Source organism: Dicentrarchus labrax, unplaced genomic scaffold (assembly GCF_905237075.1).
Source record: "Dicentrarchus labrax unplaced genomic scaffold, dlabrax2021, whole genome shotgun sequence".
Classification (NCBI taxonomy): domain Eukaryota; kingdom Metazoa; phylum Chordata; class Actinopteri; family Moronidae; genus Dicentrarchus; species Dicentrarchus labrax.
Window position 1 is genome coordinate 21,523,758 of NW_026136715.1, and position 22,798 is coordinate 21,546,555.

General features: G+C 39.6%; 1 protein-coding gene across 1 annotated transcript in view; it reads left to right on the top strand.

Moving 5' to 3' along the window:
* The window catches only part of nphp4 (nephronophthisis 4), a 156,701-nt gene that overhangs the window by 12,181 nt on the left and 121,722 nt on the right, over positions 1 to 22,798 (top strand). The window contains exons 4-6 of the mRNA XM_051424893.1: positions 10,105 to 10,274; positions 10,693 to 10,757; positions 22,284 to 22,433. Of these exons, the coding sequence (XP_051280853.1) occupies positions 10,105 to 10,274; positions 10,693 to 10,757; positions 22,284 to 22,433 (385 nt within the window). The remainder of the gene's footprint in view (positions 1 to 10,104; positions 10,275 to 10,692; positions 10,758 to 22,283; positions 22,434 to 22,798) is intronic.

A 22,798-nucleotide genomic window follows, 5' to 3' on the forward strand; every position in this document is an offset into this window, starting at 1 on the left:
GTGTGTGTGTGTGTGATCGAGGGAATTCAAGGGCCACAAGAGCTACTGCCGAGGTGGCAGTAGGGAGAGATGAGAGCCTCGAGGAGGTGTTAGGTGTGTGTGTATGTGTGGGACTTATTTCTTCTGTGTGTGGTGTATATTGACTCGATTCTTACTTGAGTCTTCTTCCTCCATCCCTATCTCATTTCTCTTACAGTCACTCCCTTTTTTCTTCCACACAAACACACACACACACACACACACACACACACACACACACACACACACAAACACACACAGAGTGAGCTCGTCCCCATAATTCTGTTATCAGCTCTCCTGGGGGTCTTCATTGCCTGTGTGTGGGGTAGAGAGAGGGAAAGAGAGACACTGAGACAGAGAAAGAAAGAGATTCTGTCTGTCTTGTTCTTTGTTGTTCCAGGCTTTGACATGTCAATTCCAACTTTACCTTTTTGAATCTGAAGTCTGGCAGTGCTCCTCCAATCCTTTCATCATTGTATATTTCCTGCATTCCTCCCTTATTGTGATGCATCTCCAGCATTCACAGTCAGTGCCCGCAGTTTGTCTGTGAGGCATTTCAGACAGGATTTACAAAATGTCAGGAGAACAAAACCTGGGTGACAAACTAAGACTTTACCCAGCAAGCACTGAGATCTGTCGTTGGCAAAGCTGGCGATGTTGTCGAATGCAGGATCTTTGGATTTTGTTGGAGTCAGGGACAAGGCAGCGAACACCAGAGGCACTGAAAACAAAAAATGAGGAACAGGGACTCAGGGAAAAGGTTATGGGAGTGCTATGTGTTGATTATGAGGTTTTCATCGTGTGCAGGCATGTATTATGGAAACTGGAGTTGGTGTTGATGCTGGCAATAGGTTTGAACTGTCACTGAAGCAAGTTCGCTATAAGGGAAATGTCTGTTACTACACTGCTTCTGTTCTTTCAGCTTGTTAGTTTCTCATCTGCTTCAGACTAGCCTTGGCTATGATCCCGGGCACATAACCTGTCAGGACACATGTAACTCAGAGTTGAAATTCCCTCAGTTTAGAACTTCATCTATTATACCCAAGTCAGTTTGGAGCCATTATCCATCTTTGTCAGTGTCTGTCTTTCCCATATTGTATCTAGAGAGACAGTTTACAATGTGTTTTCAGACAAGTGCCTTTTGGATTTAAATACACAATGGATTTGTGACCTTTTGCTGCACTTGTGGTGGGACCTGAGGATGATCAGTTTGATCCAAAGTTGTCCCTTTGGACAACTACCTCTCAGATTAGCATGACATTTATTATGGACATTCTTTAGAGGATGTTACCTGAAGATTCTGGTGACCATTCCCCAACATTTTAATTGCATTATCACCCATGATATTATCTGTATTTTACTGTTAATATTTCTAAAAGACAAATTGCCATGAAATAGATTTTCCAACAGTCAACATTTCACTGTCACATTGTCAGATGGTGAACATTTTCCATTTTGGACACTCACTCTGAGCTTTCTTGTGCCACCGTGGGGCCAAAATGTCAATTTTACCCTCTAATCTCTGTCACCAATCAAGCAACTTAAGTGGTAGCCAGGTTCTTAGAGTTGTAGTTAATGTTTGTTAATGTAAACTCAACATGGTTTTGCTGCTTCAGAATTTTACACTTTCTACTGGTCAGCAACGGTCACAAAGTTTTCCTACTTGACCTCGACTTGTCTTTAATGTTGCTTCTTGGCTTGACTTGATTGAGAGAGGACCCAAAATTATAAGCTACAAAGCCACTGAGTGGCTTGTGATTTAGAGTCAATTTTGTGTGAGCTAATGGAAGCAAGAGACTCAAGAGGTAAATTAAATGCACAGTAGTGTGTGGCATTGATGTGCCATTGATGAGTAATTGATGCTGCTGCAGTGTAGCAAGATGGTCAGCCACGATACTAGTCATAGAGTCAGTGTTGCAAGATAGTGGACATAGAGCCACTGTAGCAAGATAGACTTTTTATTTATTATCTGCTCCAGCATTTCCAACTTCTTGTACACAGATATGGTTATAATAATGGTCCAAAATGCTGGGAAATTACATAGAAAAACGTAAAGGACCCCCGCCCACTAAATATGTTCACCTAAGATGATTGTTATGTTGCACTCTTCTACCTACAAATTTTCTTAATTGGTTGGCATAATGTTATTTTTCTTTACGTTTGAATAGTGGCTCAACCCACTAGGTCTGATTGTCATATACATTTTTTTCTTCATATCAGAAACCTTTCAGTTCTTGGAGCTATGGACACATTTTGGTCTGTACCACAAAGGTATTGAGGTTCAGTTGTATAGGCCAGACATCCTAATCTACAGTGAGAATAAATGGTTGGTCAGTTCTAAATGTTTTAAATTCTGTCATTTAAAATATCCTCAGATGGAGATTTTTGAAAAATGAGAATCATTTCTCGATGAAAGTCCTTTCTGAATAGAATCGCATCACTGTCACCCTCATTCCTTGGAGGGATTCCACATAATTGGGCTGTTTCTCCAGTAATTGCTGTAGTCCTTTCATCTTTGGCTGATAAATCAGCTTTTCCCTGTCGTCCACTTGTTCTTTTTCTTTATTTCCTTCTCTGTTTTGTCCTTATGACATACACTTTTATATCAAACCACTTTTTTTTACTTCAGCCACATTGAACACCTCAGGGGACACAGCATTCACTGCCTCCATTAATGCCGTCCAAACCTCTTTTTTCTGCGCACCAGTCACTCAGGTGATAAAAAAAAGAACACCATTTCTACCTTCAACTTCTCAATTAGCTCCATTACACCGCCACTTCTTTTTTCACTTGTCATGCATCAGGTTGTCCCTGGCTGCCTCCTTCACTTCTACATCTCTGATCCTACAGAATGGCCCTTCTTATACAGTACATAAAGGCTCAGGAGTGTATTATGGTAATGTTAAGATCCAAGTTTACCAACTATAGACAAATGTTTCTTAGCATAAAGTAAGCTCATTTCTGTGGACATATAAATATAGCTAATAACGTGAATGAGAATCTATGTGCCTTAGATATAGTAAAATGTGTATTAAACCATAGATGATAAATCCAAAATGGGATCTTCACAAATTCACTTACTTCCTGGAAATTGAGACTTAACTGGGCACTATAATCAGACTAATTTCCATTTCATTTTGTTTGGGAGGTGGTGCTATTTTGACCCAATCAGTAGAGACTGACATGTCTGTCCCGTTGACGTCTTTTTGAGTTGACAAGCTGTCTCTATGGAGCAGTTAGTTTACCTTCTTTCATGTTGGTCGAAGAAAGCAGTTTGGCTGCGTCAATCCAATCAGCTCTTTTTATCTTGTCATCACCATTTTTTGTGGCAATTTATCTGTTGCTATTTTTCTGGGTCAGGCACAGGACAATGGTGCTTCCAATCTTAATCCTACTTACAAAGCTCTGTCGAACACAGCAGCAGACCTATCTCAATCACTGGAAAAATTGGAGATTGTGGCAGTGATTCTGTGTATTGAATTTGGCTGGGTCCAAATTTAAACTAATTGGGACCTATATATATTGCTAGGCTGTTTGTTAATTGGTGGCACATGATGGGGCTGCCTGTGTTGCTCTGTATTTGGGATTAACTATCCTCCAGTCTTTTTGGAACGGGTTTGGTTTGGGTCAATTTTGTTGAAACTTGGTGAAAGTCTATTTGATTCAACTTTCACACATATGCATGCTCAGTCCTAGCTAACCAGCTGCGATCCAATGACATTATTGACCATAAGGAAGCCTGGAGCCTCCATCACTCTCATTTGCTTTGCCTCTCTATCATCCACACCACCATCTCTCATCTCTCCTATGCTGGTGACAGTCATAGAATTTCACACCGAGAGGATTTGTGATGCTGATACCCGCTGGTTCTGTGCCTGTCAAATGACTTACTGTGCCTCTCTCTTTCCCTCTCCCCCTCTCTCTTCCCTCCACCTCAAGGCGTTGGCTATGCTGCCAAAACTAGTATCAAAGCATTACAGCCAAGAATCTTCCTGAGTGCATGTGCTTAGCTTAGCTTCATAGGACTTCATGAGCTGAGCTGTGACTTTGAGTTTTTGCCTTTAACAACAAAGTCCCAGGGTGTAGGCACATGGTATGCTACAAATGTAGTAGAGCTCACAGTTATATGTATACTTATATAATGCATTAAAGCCAGATAGTGTATTCATGTGCTTATTTTTCTATGTTGCATGATGGTAGCCTATATTTATCGTAGACGAACATGCACACACAATCACATGCATTCATACAGGTACATGCACAACATGTGAATAGTTAATACAGGCATGCAGACATGTGGAGCTGGCCTATTATCTAAGTCCCAGGTAGCTGACACTAGTGCTCCCAGCCTCCCAGCCAGCATGCTGGCTAAATGGAAATACTCTGTTTGCTTTTCTTTTGGGAAGCCTCTGGGGGTCGAACAACAGGGCCCTGTCAATTACACTCCAGTTGCTCTGGACCTCTCTATGCAAAACCAGTGCCCATTTGCAACGTCTTTTGTTTTGTGCAATGCCCGTGATTCCCCCCTTCAGTGCTTGCCTAGTTGCCCACAAGTCGAGAATTTGAATGGCCACCTCGAGAGAGAGCAGGAAGAATTAGCCTCAGCTTTTGCACTCTGATAGGACTATAAGAGGTCCATAATTGCTTGTTTAGCACCAACAGCCAGTAATATGACTCTATGAAGCTGTTACATATTTGATATACTTGCTTAGCTGTACATGAACATATATATAGATGTATATCCGTATATCCAATTGGATCCAGTGTAATGACTGTATTGTACTTGCTTAGCTGTACATGTACAATACTAATATCCAGCAACTGTCCAGTCAATGGGTTTCGACAGTGGACAGTCCACTGGACCCAGTCAACATGTCAGTGCATTTAGTTTATCACAAAATGTGGCCATCACAATATTCTCTCTTTATCTCCCTCGCTCTCTCTTTTCTACATCTCACAACATTGCTCTCTCTCTCACGCTAGAATTTTTCTCTTTCCTGTCACAGTTAAGTTCTCTGTCACTCACAAAGGGGTCTCAGCAAAACCTCCAGAAGCTGCAGACAGGCTGGTTGTTGGTAGTGACTTCAAGCTACATGCCTCTGTGCTGATGATGTTTTAATGTCACCCCATTGCCGCTCGCCCCTCTTTACTCAAGTTGTGGGAGGGTGGATATTTACCCCTGCGAGAATCGATTGCTGCTTTGTTGACAGTCGCTGCGGAGTATAACCTCTCATTAGGTCCAACATATGCTGCGCCTGGCGTTGCTGCCGATGCAAGCTGTTTTCTCAATGACATCTCCCAGTGCTCCTGTGGTGTTGGGAAGATCTCATAACATTGCCTTAACATAAAGTTCTGGGGAAAAAGTGTAGTGCTTTATGTTTGTCTTGAATAGTACAAATGTGGAGCTTTGCTCTGGAAAACAGAGGTGTCAGTGTTGAATATTTTAATGTGAGAGCAAATATGTTTCCATAGCTAATGGTGTAAAAGTATACAAAAATCTGAATTCAGAATTTCTCAATTTTTTTCTCATCTGTTGGCACAGGCCTTGTCTAGTTTTCTGTTAGTACAAAACGTTACAATACATTCATTTCTTATTTGCATTACTTACCAATACACAATGAATATCAATAAATGTATAGCATGTACTGTAATAATCCACATATACTGTGGATTGAAGTACACTGTGTCTACAAGCCAGAAACTAAAATGGAATCTAACCAAATATGAAGACAGGCAGTTGAATACAGACATAGAATGCCCCCCCCCCCAAATAATAATAAAAAAGTGGATTTAGTGTTAACTTACAAGGCATAAACTGGAAGGCTTTTCCTGTGTGACAGCTGCAGTGTTGAACAAGAAATTGTCATAGCAACACATGACAAATCACGGCAAAGCTGTGTGGATGAGAGAACAGTGAGGTTCTTTGTATTAGATCAATAGTAAGAACAGAAACATTGCAGTTAACAACCATGTGAAGCTGAAGATAATAATGCCTTCAGTCTTCCTTCCACTTGCATAACTTCACATTTGAGGCAGTTCGTTGACTATGGCAACCAACTCAGTCGATACAGTTGGTTGAAGACGAAGCACCATCAGGCTTGGGCCTGCTCTGAAGCGGAATCTAAACGGCACTCGTCAGCTGAGAAGTCTCCAGCTGTGAATTTGTATTGGAAAAGGGTATGAAAAGGCCTTGTGAGGCATAAGCAGGTGCAGCTAAAGCATGCTGTACCATCCCTGGAAAACTGAACAAATCAGCTTTAGTGTTTATTCAAAACACTTGACATTATTTTATCCTTTGTCAAGCTTTCTTCAAAACATTCACAACCAGTGGAGAAAAACCATGGCTGTTTTTCTTGTGCATTCACTAAACCCTGTGAAAATCTGAATGATTACAAATTAAGTGTGGGAGATTTTTTGCTCTGTGGGGACAGATTGTTATTTATTTATTTTTTCCTGAGATTGGAACAGAATCAGTTTGGAGGTGTATCAAAGCAGTGAGGCAGATGAAAAAGGAATTCTACCTTTGAATTGGAAATCCATCATAAACAATGTCCACATTTGGATTGCTCTGAGGCTGGGGACTACGTCTTTGACCACAATGCAAATTCCACATTATTACAGGGGGAGGAAATTGGGTGAACATGATAGAAAATATGGACCCCCTTCCCAATCTCTTGTTTGTACAGCTTGGGATAGGTTCAAGAGAAGTTCATTCAAAGATGAGGCTTTGATTTCAGAGTTACGGTTGTAGGGAATTAAATAAATAAACTGAGTGAAAGTCAAGTTTTCAGTCCATGAATACTGAATGACGTGCATCTTGGGATAGGGGATATTTTTACTTTCTCAGCTCAGCCCATGTTTGCTGCTGCTAGAATATCTGTCTTAATTCTAGCTCAGCAAACCCAGAATAAATGCTGAGTACTTGTTGTACTGTGCATTATTACCATGATTGAGAAATGAGTCAGATGGCACAGTAAAAATCAGATACTAATATGTGTACTTTTCTCTAAAATTTTAGAAAATTTCAGAGCATCTATGTTCAATAACCAGTCATTGTTACTCATCCCATTCTCTACCACCACCACCACCACTTTCATCATAGCAGACTCATCAATTTTTTTAGCTCCTTTGTGAATCTCTAAGTCCAATGAATATAAGAAAACAAGCAAACAAACAAATAAGTACATCAAACCATGGCTTGACAAGTGTCTTTGTCTCCCATGTTTTCCATTTGTATTCAGTAGTGTTTGTATTTGGTAATTTAAACTCACCGTGCCTAGAGATAAAAGACTGATATGGCCGAAATAGGAATGCCTCCGAGGTTTTGAATTTGAATATACGCCTCTGTGGTGGCTGATAGCTGGGTCTAAAGATGAACAGTGCCACAGTGGGCTGGGAGAAATTGACTCTGTATTTCAAGGTAGCTCATGTCTACTTAAGCCACTTTTTTTTTCTGCCAACACTGTCATGTTCTTCTTTATGGTTTTGAAAATAACAGGCTTTATTGTGCTTGGGGACCAATGGATCACAGAGAATTTGTGGGTCTCTTTATCATATTCAGGCCTGTGTGCATGTAAATCAGTGTGGCTCTGCTGTAGGTGGGCTATTATTTCCATTTTGAATGGCACATCAGAGTCGGTAAACAATTGCATCTACCTGGCACCGACTATAAACAGGCTCCCAAAAGGCTTGACTGTCTTTCTCTGAACTTGCGTAAAAATTGCGAGGTCAAACCCCCCCCACATAATCCTAAAGAGTCCCCTCACCAGGGGAGCACATACCCGCCTCTTGACTGTTGAATTTCTGCTGTCACATCCTCACCAGTCAGGTATTCTTGTCAACCCTGGATGTTTGGCTCATTCCTTTTAGAGGCCTGCTGTATGGAGATTAATTTACCTGAAGTGATTCTCAACATGCTGAAACTGGCCAATATTATAATACATGTCAAATAGCTCCTCTCGATTGTAGTTCTTTCTGTCATATGTTTACTTTATACTTTAAAGAGCGCATACAAAGAAACAAGACATAACATGATTAAATAGCCAAATATTTTTTACTGAGGCAAAATTCCACTTTCTTTTATGTTGCTTTCAAACCTAAACTGTTTGGTCCAGTTAAAACAGACGCTGGTGCGTTATCCCGTTGTGGATCTTTTGGCCTTGTGTGGAAGCTATCAATTGAACTCCAGTGCGGACCATGCCACCGGACCAGGAACCGCTTGAAATTGAGGTTCTCGGTTCATTTTCAAGCAGACTCTGGTCCTGCTCCATGTACTTCGGCAGTTCATTAATTCCATTTAAAGTTCATGACTTAGTGATCTCACAGAAATACCTCCTGGAATATTTATTAGTGGTGCACGATATATCGGCCGCCGATATAATATCGGCCGTCATTGTTTTACACATCGGTATCGTTCCGATGTCAAAATAGGGCCGATGTGAATCATTCCTGTGTATTTGACGTGTGTGTAGGCTTAGATGTGAGTGTGGGGGCGGGGATGTTTGTTTTTGCACGAGCGCATAAATTTACACGTCACACAATGTGCCGAAGCAGGTGTTGGAGGCGGCAAAAAAAGTCTGTTTGACTTTGCCTTTGGTGAGGGAGCAGCGATGTTGTCTGTCGGGTTGTTCTACAAAGTGTCTGAAGAAGATCCTCGCTATGCTGTATGCAATGATTGTGAGGGCCGGGTGATGCGAGGGTGGAGTTCATGTCAAATCGTTCAATACAACCAATTTGATCACCCACTTAAAAAACAAGCATCCCGAAGCCTACAAAGAATATGAGAAACTAGTTAATGCTAACAAGCAGCGGAAGAAAGCTGCTGCTAACGCTACGGCAATGGGTGCATCTCAATTGTCTGTCTTTTCTCCGTCATGAGATTCTGTAATGGGTGCGTCTCAATAGTCTGTCTTGTCTAAAATTCAGTGATAGGCCTGTAATGGGTAAAAAAGATAATTGAATGAACAGTTATTTTATTTCATTTGGTGTCATGAATAAAATGTTGAATAATAATTTCCTGATGATTTGCCAGAGATGTATATTTATACACTTGTCTATATTTCTTTTAGGTGCATGGTTAAAAAAATGCGTTTTGGAAAATAGCTCTTTATTTGATTATCATAAAAATGTGTTTTCTATACAGAGATATCGGTAAATATCGATATCGGCCATAACAGCAATATCAATATCGGTTGTCGGTATGTTTTTTCACATCGGTGCATCACTAATATTTATATACAAGACACCTCTTTTTCGTCCTTCATCTGTCTGTCATCATTCTTTGTGAGCTCTTTGTGACACCAGAAATCATTCACATTAGAAGCATTAAAGTGCTGAATGACCTGCTGCCAGTCACCAGAATTTGATGAGCTGATGATGCAGGAGGACAGTTGCCAAAACTGTCCAGTCAATGAGTTAACTGTAAGTCTGTATGACTTGGTTTGTTTGTAAAACGCAAGTGTAAACACAAACTGGACCAGAACTAAAATACAACAATGTATATTTTTTTCCCCTTGGTCCAGACCAAATGCACAACACCACAGGTGTGAAAGCACCCACAGTCTTGAGGCTTAAGCAAACCAAATGTAATCTTATTGGATCCGTGAGGTGACAATGAAGTTTGGGATGTATGACAGGGTTTGCAGAAATGTGCCGATCCAGGTGACAGTGGGTGAATAATATGAAATAAAATGATCGATAAATGAATTCATTTGACATTTTTTGTTTTATTTTCCTGAATAGGTAAGTCCAGTTCATATTTGGTAAATTCTTTGTATTGCTTTATGTGGGCAGACATGGGCTACATGCAAAACGCTAGAGAGTAATCTTAGTGTATGATGTTGGAGTGTTGGTATGTGTTTTAAGTGATAATGATATTTAAATATGTACTGTGTAACTTAGTTTAAAGGTTGCTATGACCCACAAATGCCACAATTTGATGCATAATACAACGTTCATGTCTCATTTAACAAAATGTTTAGATCACAGAAATTAGCATCAGATAAAATCCAAACTGCTTTCTGAACAAATCAGAGATGTAGCATTGATAATGTCTTTCTTCACTTCATGTTTTATTTGGTTCTGTAGGTCCTGTACTTCCATACGTCTCTGCAGTTGCCCAGCACGTTGGTGGTTCTGGAGCTGGTGTCCTTGACACCCAGGCCAGACGGCGCCCAGCATGCCCTGGGGCGAGGCTTCACTGTCCTGGAGCTTTTTACTAACAGGACAGGCTCTCAGCCTGCTGAAGGGGACAGAAGGTGATTAGCCCATTCTTAATTACGCCATCCAGGCATTAATGAGGTTTCCTACGAGGAGATGGTTGAAGGACGGGTATGGTTGTGGTGAAGAGGTTGCTTCTTGAATATCATCCAGGGAGTGGCAGCTTGTTTCGTCTAGTGTACTTATACCTGTTAAGCGTCTGCTATAAAATGTAGCTCAGCTGTAGTGATTTACTTTTTTTCTGCTTGCTTGCAGAACTTATACTTCACGCTGTTTTGGATTTGCTCTGTTGTCAGCAGTCAGGCTTTAGAGGGGATGGTCAGGGAGATGGTTGAGTGACACTAGATTTAAAAACTAGAATTAAAGGTTGCTAGCACCACAGTTGGCACGTTTTTGTTATGTGTAGCAGCTCCATTGATTAAAGTCATTCAGGTTGTTTTCAATTTTTTTTCCCAGGCTAAATCTACACCATGGATCACCACGAAGCCTCCTCCACCCCCTGCTGAAGGACACTGTTGATTGTAAGGACCTTTTTTTATATACAATGTTTTGCAAATATTTATTTAGTTTGTTCCCTTTAAGTATTCGTCCCTGGAGAAGTGCAGCAGGAAAGCTGAACATGTGGGGTTTAACAGGGTTCTTTTCAGGCCAGTAAAGCTATGTTTTTCGATGTGAGAACCTTGACAACCTCACCATCTGTAGCTACAAATGAAGACACTTTAAACAATAAAAGGTGCAGTGCAACCTCTCAATTCTGTTCTTTGGCATGTTATAGCAAGCTTAGCTGTCCCAAATGTAATATACCAATGATTCACTTACACTTCACACAGTCTGAAGGGGAAACCTGTGGAGACTGTAATCCATAAAGGCTGGCAGGGAATAAATCTGCATGGATGTAACAACTACTCAAAAGGTAAAATGATACATGCTATGGTGAAGTAAAGTAAAGTGGATCGAATAGCAAAACAGTTAACTTATCTAACAGAGCTCAACTGGCTCCACCATCCTAAAACCTTTCTAAAAACTCCCCGCACAAAACTTATGAGGAAAAAACTAATTACTACTATATTCCTGTGGAAAGTCAAAAAGAGATTACCCTGTGTATCGCAACAGGCAATAAAATATAAAGAAGAAAACACAAGATCAGAAAAACATAATTAGTGAGAAGATACAAAATAAGCAGTGATTGTGGATTTACTACATTATGAAATGACACAAACATGGATTCTCTGTCAAGTATCTGAATTTCCTGCCAGGTGTCATCACAGAAAACTACCATGTAACGTCAGTCTAACAAAGCAGTCTAAAAGAATCGGAATTTGACTTGAAATGAAAGTATTCCCAGGGGGCCAGGGTATTACTGATCATCAAATCCTCCATGTTTTCTTTTAAGGCCAGTTTTTGGTAATTTTCTAGTCTTTTTAGCTGTATTTTTGTTTAAGAGACTATGTGCAAGTTGTATCCAAAGCTAAGTGATTTTAAATACCCCTGCACTCTCCAGAATACCTTACATTTGCCTATACAGTGGGTTATTACTGGAATGAATAACTTATTTATTATTCTTCTAGCTTCAGGTGTGAGATGTTTTGGAGATTACACATATATAGAATAGATTATCCCTGAATATTAGACTAACATCAGTTAGCAGTTGAGAACAAATCTTCTTGAATTATTGAGTTAGCTACTGAAGCTCAGGGTTGGTCTAGATATGTCCTTGCTTGGCCTAAATACTAAAGCTATGAATTACAAAACACTGTAGTGCCTCACAGTATGAATAACACCGTACCCAGTGAGAGCCAGAGTTCCTGTCTTGGCTATCATGTCACATGAATATTAGAAAACCTTCTGTCAAACGGCCTTTTATGCTGGCTGAATTATTAACCACATGCCTGTTGTTTAGTGGAACGTTGCTAGTTTGTTTTAAGAGCCATATTGCTGACACTGTTACACACACTGTTGCTCTTTTATGGTCAGAACACTTTTCCATTTCTTTATATCACTTTTATTCTCATCCACTGTGACAGGGACATATCCCTGTATCTACTGCTTAATGTGAAGAATTTTGAGGGTGAATTTGCGGAGTGAAACACGTATCTGAAGCCGTTTTGTGCTGGAATGAAATAAGAACATTTCCATATAACGGTCATTCATGTCTGATTGTGTGAAAGTATTATAATGAAAAAACATACCCTGGAGGCTGACATTATTTTTATTCTTCATTCATTACAAATTCCACATTATTCAGTTTCCCCGACTTTGTTTTTGAAAATACTGTAGCTCCGGAGAGAAGAATAATATCTTCATTACTTCTTGGTGTGTTGCAAATTAAGTTGGGGTTAAAAGTTGAATTGAATTAAAGTGAATGAATTAAAACTATAAATCGATGCATTTCCACATGTCTGCCATATTAAAGTGATAGCAAGAGTCACACACTCAACTGGAGCGATGATGGTGCACACTGTGCCCTTTTGTCACAGAGAACACACCTCTTTTCATTTCCACTCAACTGCACCGATGAATTAGGCGGATGTTCAGATTGTCTTGACATAGGTAGTACTGATAAAATACCCCCCCCTTGAAATGACAAATGGCACCCCGAGAATGTGACTGAAAATGAAAAAACGTCGGTGCAAAACACAAGGGAGTGCGTTGGGGCTGTTACTGGTACTAGAAAGGACACAAAATACGAACCAGGAAGTCCAGTTTGGGATGTATTAGCCTGGCTTCCCAACACATAGTGTTTAGGGGTATAACAGTCTCAGACAGGGTTTTAAAATTTTGGAAAGTTATCACAGCGGCAGTCATTAATCTTTATTTGCAATAGTCAGTTCTGTTCATGTTACAAAGTAATCCACCAGGAATTTGTGCTTGCCCATATTTAATTGGCCCACGCACTGTGTTGGCGGCATTGCATTGAAGCCCAAGTTGAGCTAGGTTCCACCTTCTGGTTGATAACTGCTTTAAAAAATAAAAAATAAATGAATAAAATTGTGGGCTGCCCCCTGCGTTCGGACCCCCACTGTGTCCCCACATTGGTCTTACTGAATATGGAGGCTGTGTTTTTTTTATGCAGTGCAAATGTTAGTGTACACATGATCTACACAGCCCTGCCTGAGGCAGCCTCCTCTGTATGGCTTGAGGCCAGAAGGACTCTTCTGTGTGGCTCTATTTTGTGATTTGGTTGTGTGAGAAACATGAGATCTGGATTTTTCCTCTTGTTGAATGTACTGTACATCCCTAGCCATAATAACTTTGATTTGGATTTTTTTAATTGTTAAAAGCTTGCATTTTGTTGAAAGAGGCTCATATTGACTGCCCGGCTATTGACTAGTGTGAACTACCATTTGTCCCCTTGCTTCAGTGCCTTAAACCTTTATGTGCTACCAATTACGTATTTAGCACTGTGTATGTATACTGTGTACACACACTGTATCAAAAATACTGTTATGGTTGTCTAAGAAGCGCAAACAAATCTCATTCCTATCATTTACACAATGGTGCCTTTCGTTCCAAGGCCAGCAATTGTATTCTATCCACAGGAGACAGGTAGGTCAGCATACTGTTCACAAAGCAAAATGTGGTCTTTTGTGTTCACACTCCGCTGAGAATTGTTTGCTGCATCACAACATGCAGCAAAAGATCCATTTGATGCATTTGTGCATATGTGTTTAATCGGTTCGTCTCATAAAGACTACTATCAATGTACTTGTGTGTGTACCTGGTGACACAGTGGCTGACAGACAGGTCTGGACTGTGGACATTGTGGTTATATGTTATGCGCCATACTGACGGTGGATTCAATTATTGCAATTGTCACTCAGATTTAAGGAAACAATCAAAGTTACACTGCAAATTGTGGGCCACATAGTTTCTTGAAAACTCAGGGGATTACCAGAGTTATTAGGATTAATCCTCTGGTGACCATAAATGTCTGTACAGAAGCTCATGGTAATCCATAGACTATTAATTGTGACATCTCTTAGGGCCCAGTTTCAGTTTAAAAAAAAATACATTTCTATACGTTTTATACGTTCCTGGCCGCCTTGGTAGCTCACCTGGTAGAACCAAATCTGACCTGTTGCCCTTTGCAGGTCAATTGTGTGTTACCAACAGGCCTTACAGGATAACTGACCATCTGATCCTGAGCTGTCTGTGGTGCACTCAAGAGCTTACAAGGACATCAACAAAACATTCCTGTGATTTGTGAACCAGCACCGCCTTTAACAGGACTGGACAGGGATAATAATTTAGCCTGGAATGTCAACCCAGGCTACTCTACATGCTATCACTTTTATTGTAACTGTTTTGCTGATAGTGCTCTTATGCCTGCGTTGATAAAAAGGCAAATTTTAAAGTGCTCTGTGCGTTCAGGAAGAAAAGTGCAGTCCATTTACCATTTGTTCATAAAGCAAAAATTTGACATTTTTATATATGGTTATTATGATTTTGTGTGGCCCTGGCAGCAAGTTTTTATTTTTTTTATACACTAACCTTGTATTTTTGCTAATGAATGTTTAGCTGCATTTCTTCTGGGGCTTTTCTCTTCTTCATGCGTCTCTCTTTCACCACCTTTGACCATTTTTTCATCAGACTGGTTGAATGTTGTGTTGATGAGACACGTGTGTCAGGCCAGTTGTGTGTGATGACAGGCAGAGATTCCATTAGGTTAAAAGCAAGCAAAAGGGCTGATGGTCTACAGTCCTGAGTGAATGTATCTGTTCCATTCAATTTCATTTTGTGGTTTAAGTAACTACAGAGCAGTCAGCTGGCCAGGCCATCAGGAATCCTCCCAATGCCTCTGAAGGAAAGTCAGAGCCAGAGTCAGGGTGCTGCCATTGTGCATGTTGGCTCAGTGGAAAGGCTCTGCTGCACTTAATGAAACAGAAGCCTGTGTTTACCCTATTATTTCATGTCAAAATGGCTGCCATGAAAATGGTCTATTAATTGATCCTACTAACAAGTATTGTCTTTGTGGCAAAAGTCTGATATTTCTTATTTCACTGTTCGATAGAGTCGTTGCGTAACAACTTCTCTTCCTTCATTACCATGAACACACACTGTAGTTTGTTTTGACTAGATCCCACAACTCAAGTGTCAGAAATACTCACACATGTATTTAACCTCAGCTAAAAGTCATTCCCAACAAATACACTATTTAGTAACATTAGAACTAATGGTGCACAGCTGTTTAGGAAATTACTGAGCCTTTTTTAAACTATATGTTTGTGACTAATGGGGCTTGGAGCTCACTTTACAAAACTTTAGCCAACTCTGGTAAGGTGATGAAAATCCGTCCTTTTGATTTTAAAAGATCTGCACCAGTACAGCATTGTGGATAACGATGGGTTTCCCTGTTACTAAATTAGTGTTACTGCTGGAGATGTTAATAATATAATACATAATAGTAACAGCACAGTAGAGCACTTTTCCTTCCTACTCAAAGTAACTTAGACATTAAGCCAGTGTTTGTGGTCAGTAAATTACACTTTCATTTCATTATTGTCACGCTGGCAGGAGACTTTTCTAAAGCTGTGTACTCCTACGCACTCTTTTATTCAATTTTCTTTTCCTGTTGGGTCAAACAAACCTTCACCACAATGTTAGATGAAGAAGAAGGTTTGGCACACAGTACACAAGAGTAAGAAAATAGTGCCCCCTTTTCTGCATATGGATTGGTTTTAAATCAAATTTGACATCAGGAATTAGATTCAAAACGAATTGTGAGATTCCCAAAGATTCTCATCCCTACAGTGTAGGGAACAGGGAAAGTATTAAGAGACCGACTGAAGAAATGTACAAAAAACAACCTTGTACTTTAAAACAGGTATGTTAAAAATCTCCACGTAAAGGCATAGTTTGGAATGATAATGCCAGCTTTGACAACAGACCTTTTTGGAAACATGTACATGTTGTAGTGAAGTGCCACTGCCAGGGTATGTACATGTTTTTGTATACAAGTGCAGTGTGGTGTGTACAGGGGGTGTAATTGGGTGCCAGAGTGTTAGCATGGACAGGCAGGGGTATATGCTGTAGATGCCTGCCAAACACTACATGTTTCTGTGTTCTACTGCCTAGCCAGGCTCTCTGCCACTGGCTGAGTAACACACACACATACATACATCACACACACACACACACACACACACACACACACACACACACACACACACACACACACACACACACACACACACACACTTCCCCCTTGGGGGTAGGCTCATGAATGGATAGAACTAGATAGAGAAAAATGGATACATGAAGAAGAGGAAGAAGGAAGGAAGAAAGTAGAAACTGTTTGTCTAGTAGAAGACTGACTTGGTGGAAATTTGAGGAATGCAAGATGATGGGATGCATACATTCTGATAACTCTAATTATAATGATGAGTCATGTTTTTAAATTCATATCACTAGATTATATAATTAGATGGTTTGATTAGATTTCAGAAAAAATACAACCACTGGGCTGATTAGAGGAATACAAAGTGGTGCAACTAAAAACAAAAAAATACCAGCCTTTTCAAGGCTCTGTTTAGGTGATTTTTGGATTTTTACTTTCTAGCAGAAAATAAGAGCAAGCTTGCTCCTTAGGTTGAACTTAGTTTTAACCGAATTGGAACAAAATGTATAAGATCAGTGGAGAAAACATGTATGCAGAAATATAAATCTGACAAGTCAGTCTGAATTGAAACCGATAAAGGATCAGTGAAACTAGGGAAAAAAGAACTGGAGTCAGGGTCAAGAGGCAGGAAATGGGAAAAGGAGAGAAGATAGAGAGACGAAAGGAAGTTGCCTTCAGGCTTTTGAAAGTCTTAAAGGACGGGAGGCAAAAAAAGGAGGAGGAAACAAGCAGGAAAGGAGGCAATAAGCTCATTGGCTTGATCTAAGCTTCACTTCTCAACCAACTGGGAGAAAAGGGGAAGTAGAGAGAAGAAAAAATGGAATGAGAAGGATGGAGGGCTGCTCTGGGGCCCTCTAAGTGTGATGAGAGGACAAACAGATGGTACATTGTGTTCACATTAGCATATCTTAATTTGAAGCAACACCACGATGCATCAATTTATTCTGTGTATGTCTGTGTGAGGGGGACAAAAAGGTAGTGCCATGACAAATTTTGTCACTGATATACCAAAAAGCCTCTCTGTGGCTAAGATAAAGAGGTTTGCTAGTGCCTTCAAAGGGCTTTCACCTGCATATCTAACTCTTAAGGCATCCCACATAAGTGTTTGTTTTCACCACCTACGCCAAGCTTTATTGCTGTTTGGGTGAACTTCAAACCTCCACCAGACATAATGAATTTAAGCAACACTTTCCCATGCTTATGTTTAGGGTCATATTGTGAAAAGGCGACTCTGCTTTGCAACTATATCAACAGTGTTTAAACACTTCTTTTGTGTTTTCATGGATAATGAAAGCAGGGAATACGGCAACATTAACAGAAAGTTTAACTTTGTGACAGGATACTTCCAGTTTCCTACAACTTCGGCCTTGTTTTCATAGTTTGAGGCAACGTTCCTATTCTTACGATGAAAATGTTCTCACCAATTTAATTGTTAAGATCTCCGAATATACTGTAGTGTAAATAGAAATTCAGCAGGTCAAGAAACTTGAGCAGTCAGGCAATCAGAAAGGTTTAAAACAAACCCCCAGGTTATGCAAACTAATTTAGAAGAGAAAACAAAGTTATTGCCTAAAGACTACTTGGTTCAACTTTGACCTAAAGGACTTTGCAATAAGGATTTGGGGTGTGCTCATTCTCAGTTTGACCTCAAGATTAAGTGGTTTAGATAATCTGTTTTAACTGTTTTGGTTGCTTTGGTGCATGTAATGTTATTGTTACTCATGCAAATGATGGTCAAAGCTATGAAATAAAGACCCCAATTTTAATGACTGGAATTATCCTTACACCAGTAACCCTCCAAGTTGGAGTCATTGTAGTCATGATTCTCATTGCAGACTGTCTCGCATTAACACCTTCTCACTTGTTATAGCATGGCTTCATCTAAGCCACCTACAAATTGTTTACCCCTAATTGCCATTTGGTGGTGTTAATTGTAAAGTACAACAGGCTTGGCTGATATATTGTTATTAGCTTATTGCAGATATATTTTATTATCGGCATGTCAACTGATAAGAAACAAGTAAAGGCAGTAAAACAAAAAGCCAAATATTTGTTTGAGATAACTGAGAAACAGAGATGCCATTTTATGTTTTTCCCACCAGAAATGTAAAACTGTAAATGTCGCTCTTAATACATGCATGTTTAAGCTATATATTGTGTATAAAACATTAACTCATATATCTGTATTTCTCATATATCTATCAATATCTCTATCAAAAATCCCTCATACCACGTTTTTCAGATTGCTTGATATGTTTGACCATACCCAACAATTTATTAATTTATGTATAAAAAAAGTAAAGCAGCAAACTCACGTTGAAGCTGGGAATGTTTGGCAGGTTCTTCTTCACTGATGAATCAATCAATTCAGCCCAAATAATAAATTGTTCTAGAAATTACATTGTAATTACATTGGCCTCACTGTTTGACAGATGATCTCTGGGAAGTGACATGCAGAAGCATGTAGTAGTAATTTCTTGGTACCAAGCAGAGAAAACAAATGAATCTTGCAAGTCACCACTTCAAATCCCTTCATTCTTACCTAAGTTGTCAGTAAAACCTGCTCTCAATCACCCCATCGGTATTCATCTTTATTACTTTCTTCTTTACCACTCAACCATCTCCCAAAACCACTGCCTCTGTTTGTCTGATGCTGAGCCATTTTCTGGGTTATTTTTCCCCCACTTCCTTGGTTTCACATCTCTTGCCAAGTTGCTGCTCAACTGACTCTGAGGTACCACGCCACTGCTGTAAGGACATTTTGGGGTAGTTTGCTAATCTATGCACAGCATCTGACTGAAACCCAAGCTTGATGCATAATGAATAACAAGAAATAAATGATGAAAAAGTTGCAGACACCTGGGCACCATCTGTGTCAAGAAAGTTCTATGTTTGATTTCTCCCTCCCTTTCTCTCCCTTCATACCCATCCTACTTTTAGTGTTTCATGGTAAAAACGCCTTTTCCATGCTGCTTTCACCAGTGAAATCGTTTGTATAACAGAGATAAAGCTGTGCTGAAACCTCAGAGATTTCCTCAAACCATTTTCCATCTTCTGTTTTTTGGCTTTAGACATAAGCACTTTTTTTGTAGTAAGTTATATGTTAGCGGTAGAGGGTTTGGCTGAGTCATGGACAGGGAGAGGAAGAGTACACGGCAATATACTACATCATCTTCTTTCACTCTCAATCCCCTTTCATTGACTTTAAAGATAAAGGTACTGGCTGTGTCCTGAAAATGGATGAGAAACTGTCTACAGCAGAAATGGACATTCTGCCCATACTTCCTGTGAACTCATCCGCTTTCCATATTTTTTTTTGTTTTATATGATTGAAAAAGAACTCGTTTATTACCAGAAATATCCCTCTCCCAGTAGTCTCTAAGATACAATTTATTTTAAATAAATGTAACATAAAATCATTTTCTTTTCAGTCTCACTACTGATGTGATTCCGTAGCGATCCATTTGTCATTTTGCTGCTTTTATTTTCTTGATAAAAAGATTAAAAATGTTTTACTTCTGTGGTTCCTAAAAATAACATTGTAACATAAATATGTTAGTCATAGATTTACTTGTTTTGAAGTGTACTTCATGTCCTAAATAATTTTTTGAACTGAGAAGCAATTTCTTCCTTCCAAAAGTAACTTTGTTTCTGAACTCTATGTAACTTTTTTTGTTGGGCAAAGTTTGGAAGGCAGTCAGAACTAGAATAAATGCAGTGATGTTTTAAAAGCTGATAAATACAGTTTATTGAGAGGAAAACTGTTGCGCTGCCATACATTTTGGGCTGCACTTGCACATAGTCAGCCAATGTAGTGTAAAAAGCATTGATGGTTATAATGACACACTTCAAAACAAATCTGTTGGGTTTTTTCCTAAGACAAGATTGTACAATTTGACACTAGCAGTAAAACAGAGTTCATTTCAATCGTTTTATGTTGATCACAACTTGAACCCTGGTATTGATTGTAGTGTTTGTAGAAATGGAAAATTCACATTATTCCAGCCCCCTTTCACAAGACCCAACAGTGTCTTGTGATGTTAAAGTGTGTCTCATCTTTTCTCGTTTCATATTTTCCCTAACATGTTTGGGGGTTTAGGCATTGTGACTGTGGAGGGGAGGGAAAGCCTTGCAATCCTTGCTCTTCCTTGGACTTCAAACAGACCTGGCATCACTTTGATGCGTGTTTAGGGCGATTGTCCTGCTTGAAATTATTGGTTTTGTGAAGCCAGAAGGATGATGGGCTTCTATAGTGGCTGTCTTTGGTGAATGTGGAGATGATCCTCTGCATGTCCCAATTCACGGATTCCTACATCTGATTATGTGTCTAGTGGTAGGCAGAAAGCTTAGACTGAGTATTTATATTTATTTCCTCAGCATACACCTACGAATGAACAGAAATGGGCAACAATCTTTTTTTGGTTCAGGTCTTGTTTACACCACCTATCAAAACTGTTAAAACTGTCAAAACTAATTTCACTTTACAAAATAATCGATATGTAGATTTTTCGGATTTGCCACCGCTATGTTTAAGGTTGTCTAGGCTCAGGAAATTAAAACTACTTGATTGAGGTTAGGAAAAAATTACCAACAGTGGTGGCAAAATTAAACCTTCTGTCGTGACCTCCTCCTTACATGTCTGGAAACCATAAAGATAGTTTGAACAATATTCCTCTGTTGCATGTGTCTTCTAACGCTGCTTGCATCTCCTTCAAGCAATCTACGTATCTATCACCAAATCAGTCTTAAGCCTGAGTGTTCTGTGATAGAGCAGGACAGGTTGTAGCTTTTTGTTTGCTTTGTGTGCTTTTTTCTTTGTATGTTTGTTTACTGTTAATGAAGAGTTGTATTGATAATTTATAAAACTCAGATACCGGTAATATTAGCTCCTACATAGTTTCCCTCTTTGTGGTTTCTGTGGTTATGAGCGGTGGTGGAAAAAACTTGAACTATCTTGCCATATCTGTTTAGTTAGACAACATAACACAAATACGTTGGAATATAACAAGGTTTACAAAGGTAGTATTTATTGCAGAACCATTGCATTACATTGCTTTAAATTGTACAGGTGTATGAGGTAGAAAAGGTTATGAATCCATCCAAAGTTTCAGTTTGAATACCTGAAACTGTTGTCATGCTATTATCTAAACTATCGTCATCCTATCACTTTTCTTACCATGATAATTATGAGCCACAACACATCCCAGTACTTAAATGCTCTGAGACATCGCCAACATTTCACTTTCTATAATGACTCACCTACAGATTGCTCACTGTCATCTTGTTGAAACAGCCTATGGGAGTGAATGGAGCTTCCGGTATTGATTGTCACTGATGCTGGTAAAGGTACAATCATTAACCCTGTCAGAGTGAAAGATTGTGATGCTGTTCAGGCTTGAAGGAAGCCAACATATGCAGCGCATCAAACACCACTTCGCTCACCTTCCAAATGGTCTGTGCTTTGTGTTGATGGCAGGAATTGCGGGTCGTCGCTTGTCATTGGATGACCTCCTTGAAAGATGACAATGTCTACCTCATTGCTCACACCTTGCGCCTCATCTACGCTGCAGTGCTTTTCTGGAGGAGCGCGTTTTCCAAGTTGAATGGTTGTCATTTCAGTTTAGCCCTGGAAAACGATGCTCGCAGTGTAATGGAACATTGCACCTAGGTCACCAACTCCCAAATGGAATATTGAAAAATAGAAGTGTCTGTGTGGTGGATGTCATGTTGTCAGGTGACTCATTGCTCCTGGGGAAATATTAGACTCTGACGCACCAAAGAGATGGATGAAGTTTCTTTGGGTGGGTTTGGGATGATGGTGGAGTGGAAAATCTAACTTATTTGTATTCAGAGTTTTACCAGAGTTTGTCATGAAATGCATGTAAAAATGTAAAACAATTCTACACAAATTTGTTATATGTCTTTGCAGACAGCAGTCTCCTGAAGACTATTGATGGAGCATGTTTGGACTGCACGTTAAAAAAACACCCTGTGCTGGTTTCCATGATGCACCTCCTTCCAGAGAATGTCCTTGTATCTGGAGATGAGAATGTTCCCGGGCTTGTAGCTTCTCCAACAGGTAAACTTCACATCACTGGGAAGGTGTGTGTCAAAATATGAGTAATATCCTCCCCTACAGTAACAGGTGCTTATTTAAGACGATTTAAGATCCTTAAATCCCAGTTACTTCAGAGGAAGGCCTTCTCTGAAGTAACTGGGAGTTGTGGCGCTGTGGTACTCCTAGATGGGAATATATGGAATTGTAGGAATATGAAGCAGTATGTCGTTGTTAAAAAGCATACATACTCATTAATCTTCTCTGGAATAAAAATAGATGGTTAAATGATAAGTATAAGATGAAAACTCTTGGTAAGTTGATAAAATCATACTTCTACAAATTCTAATTGTTTGCCTTCTGATCAGATAGTGGCCCCGTTATTCTGA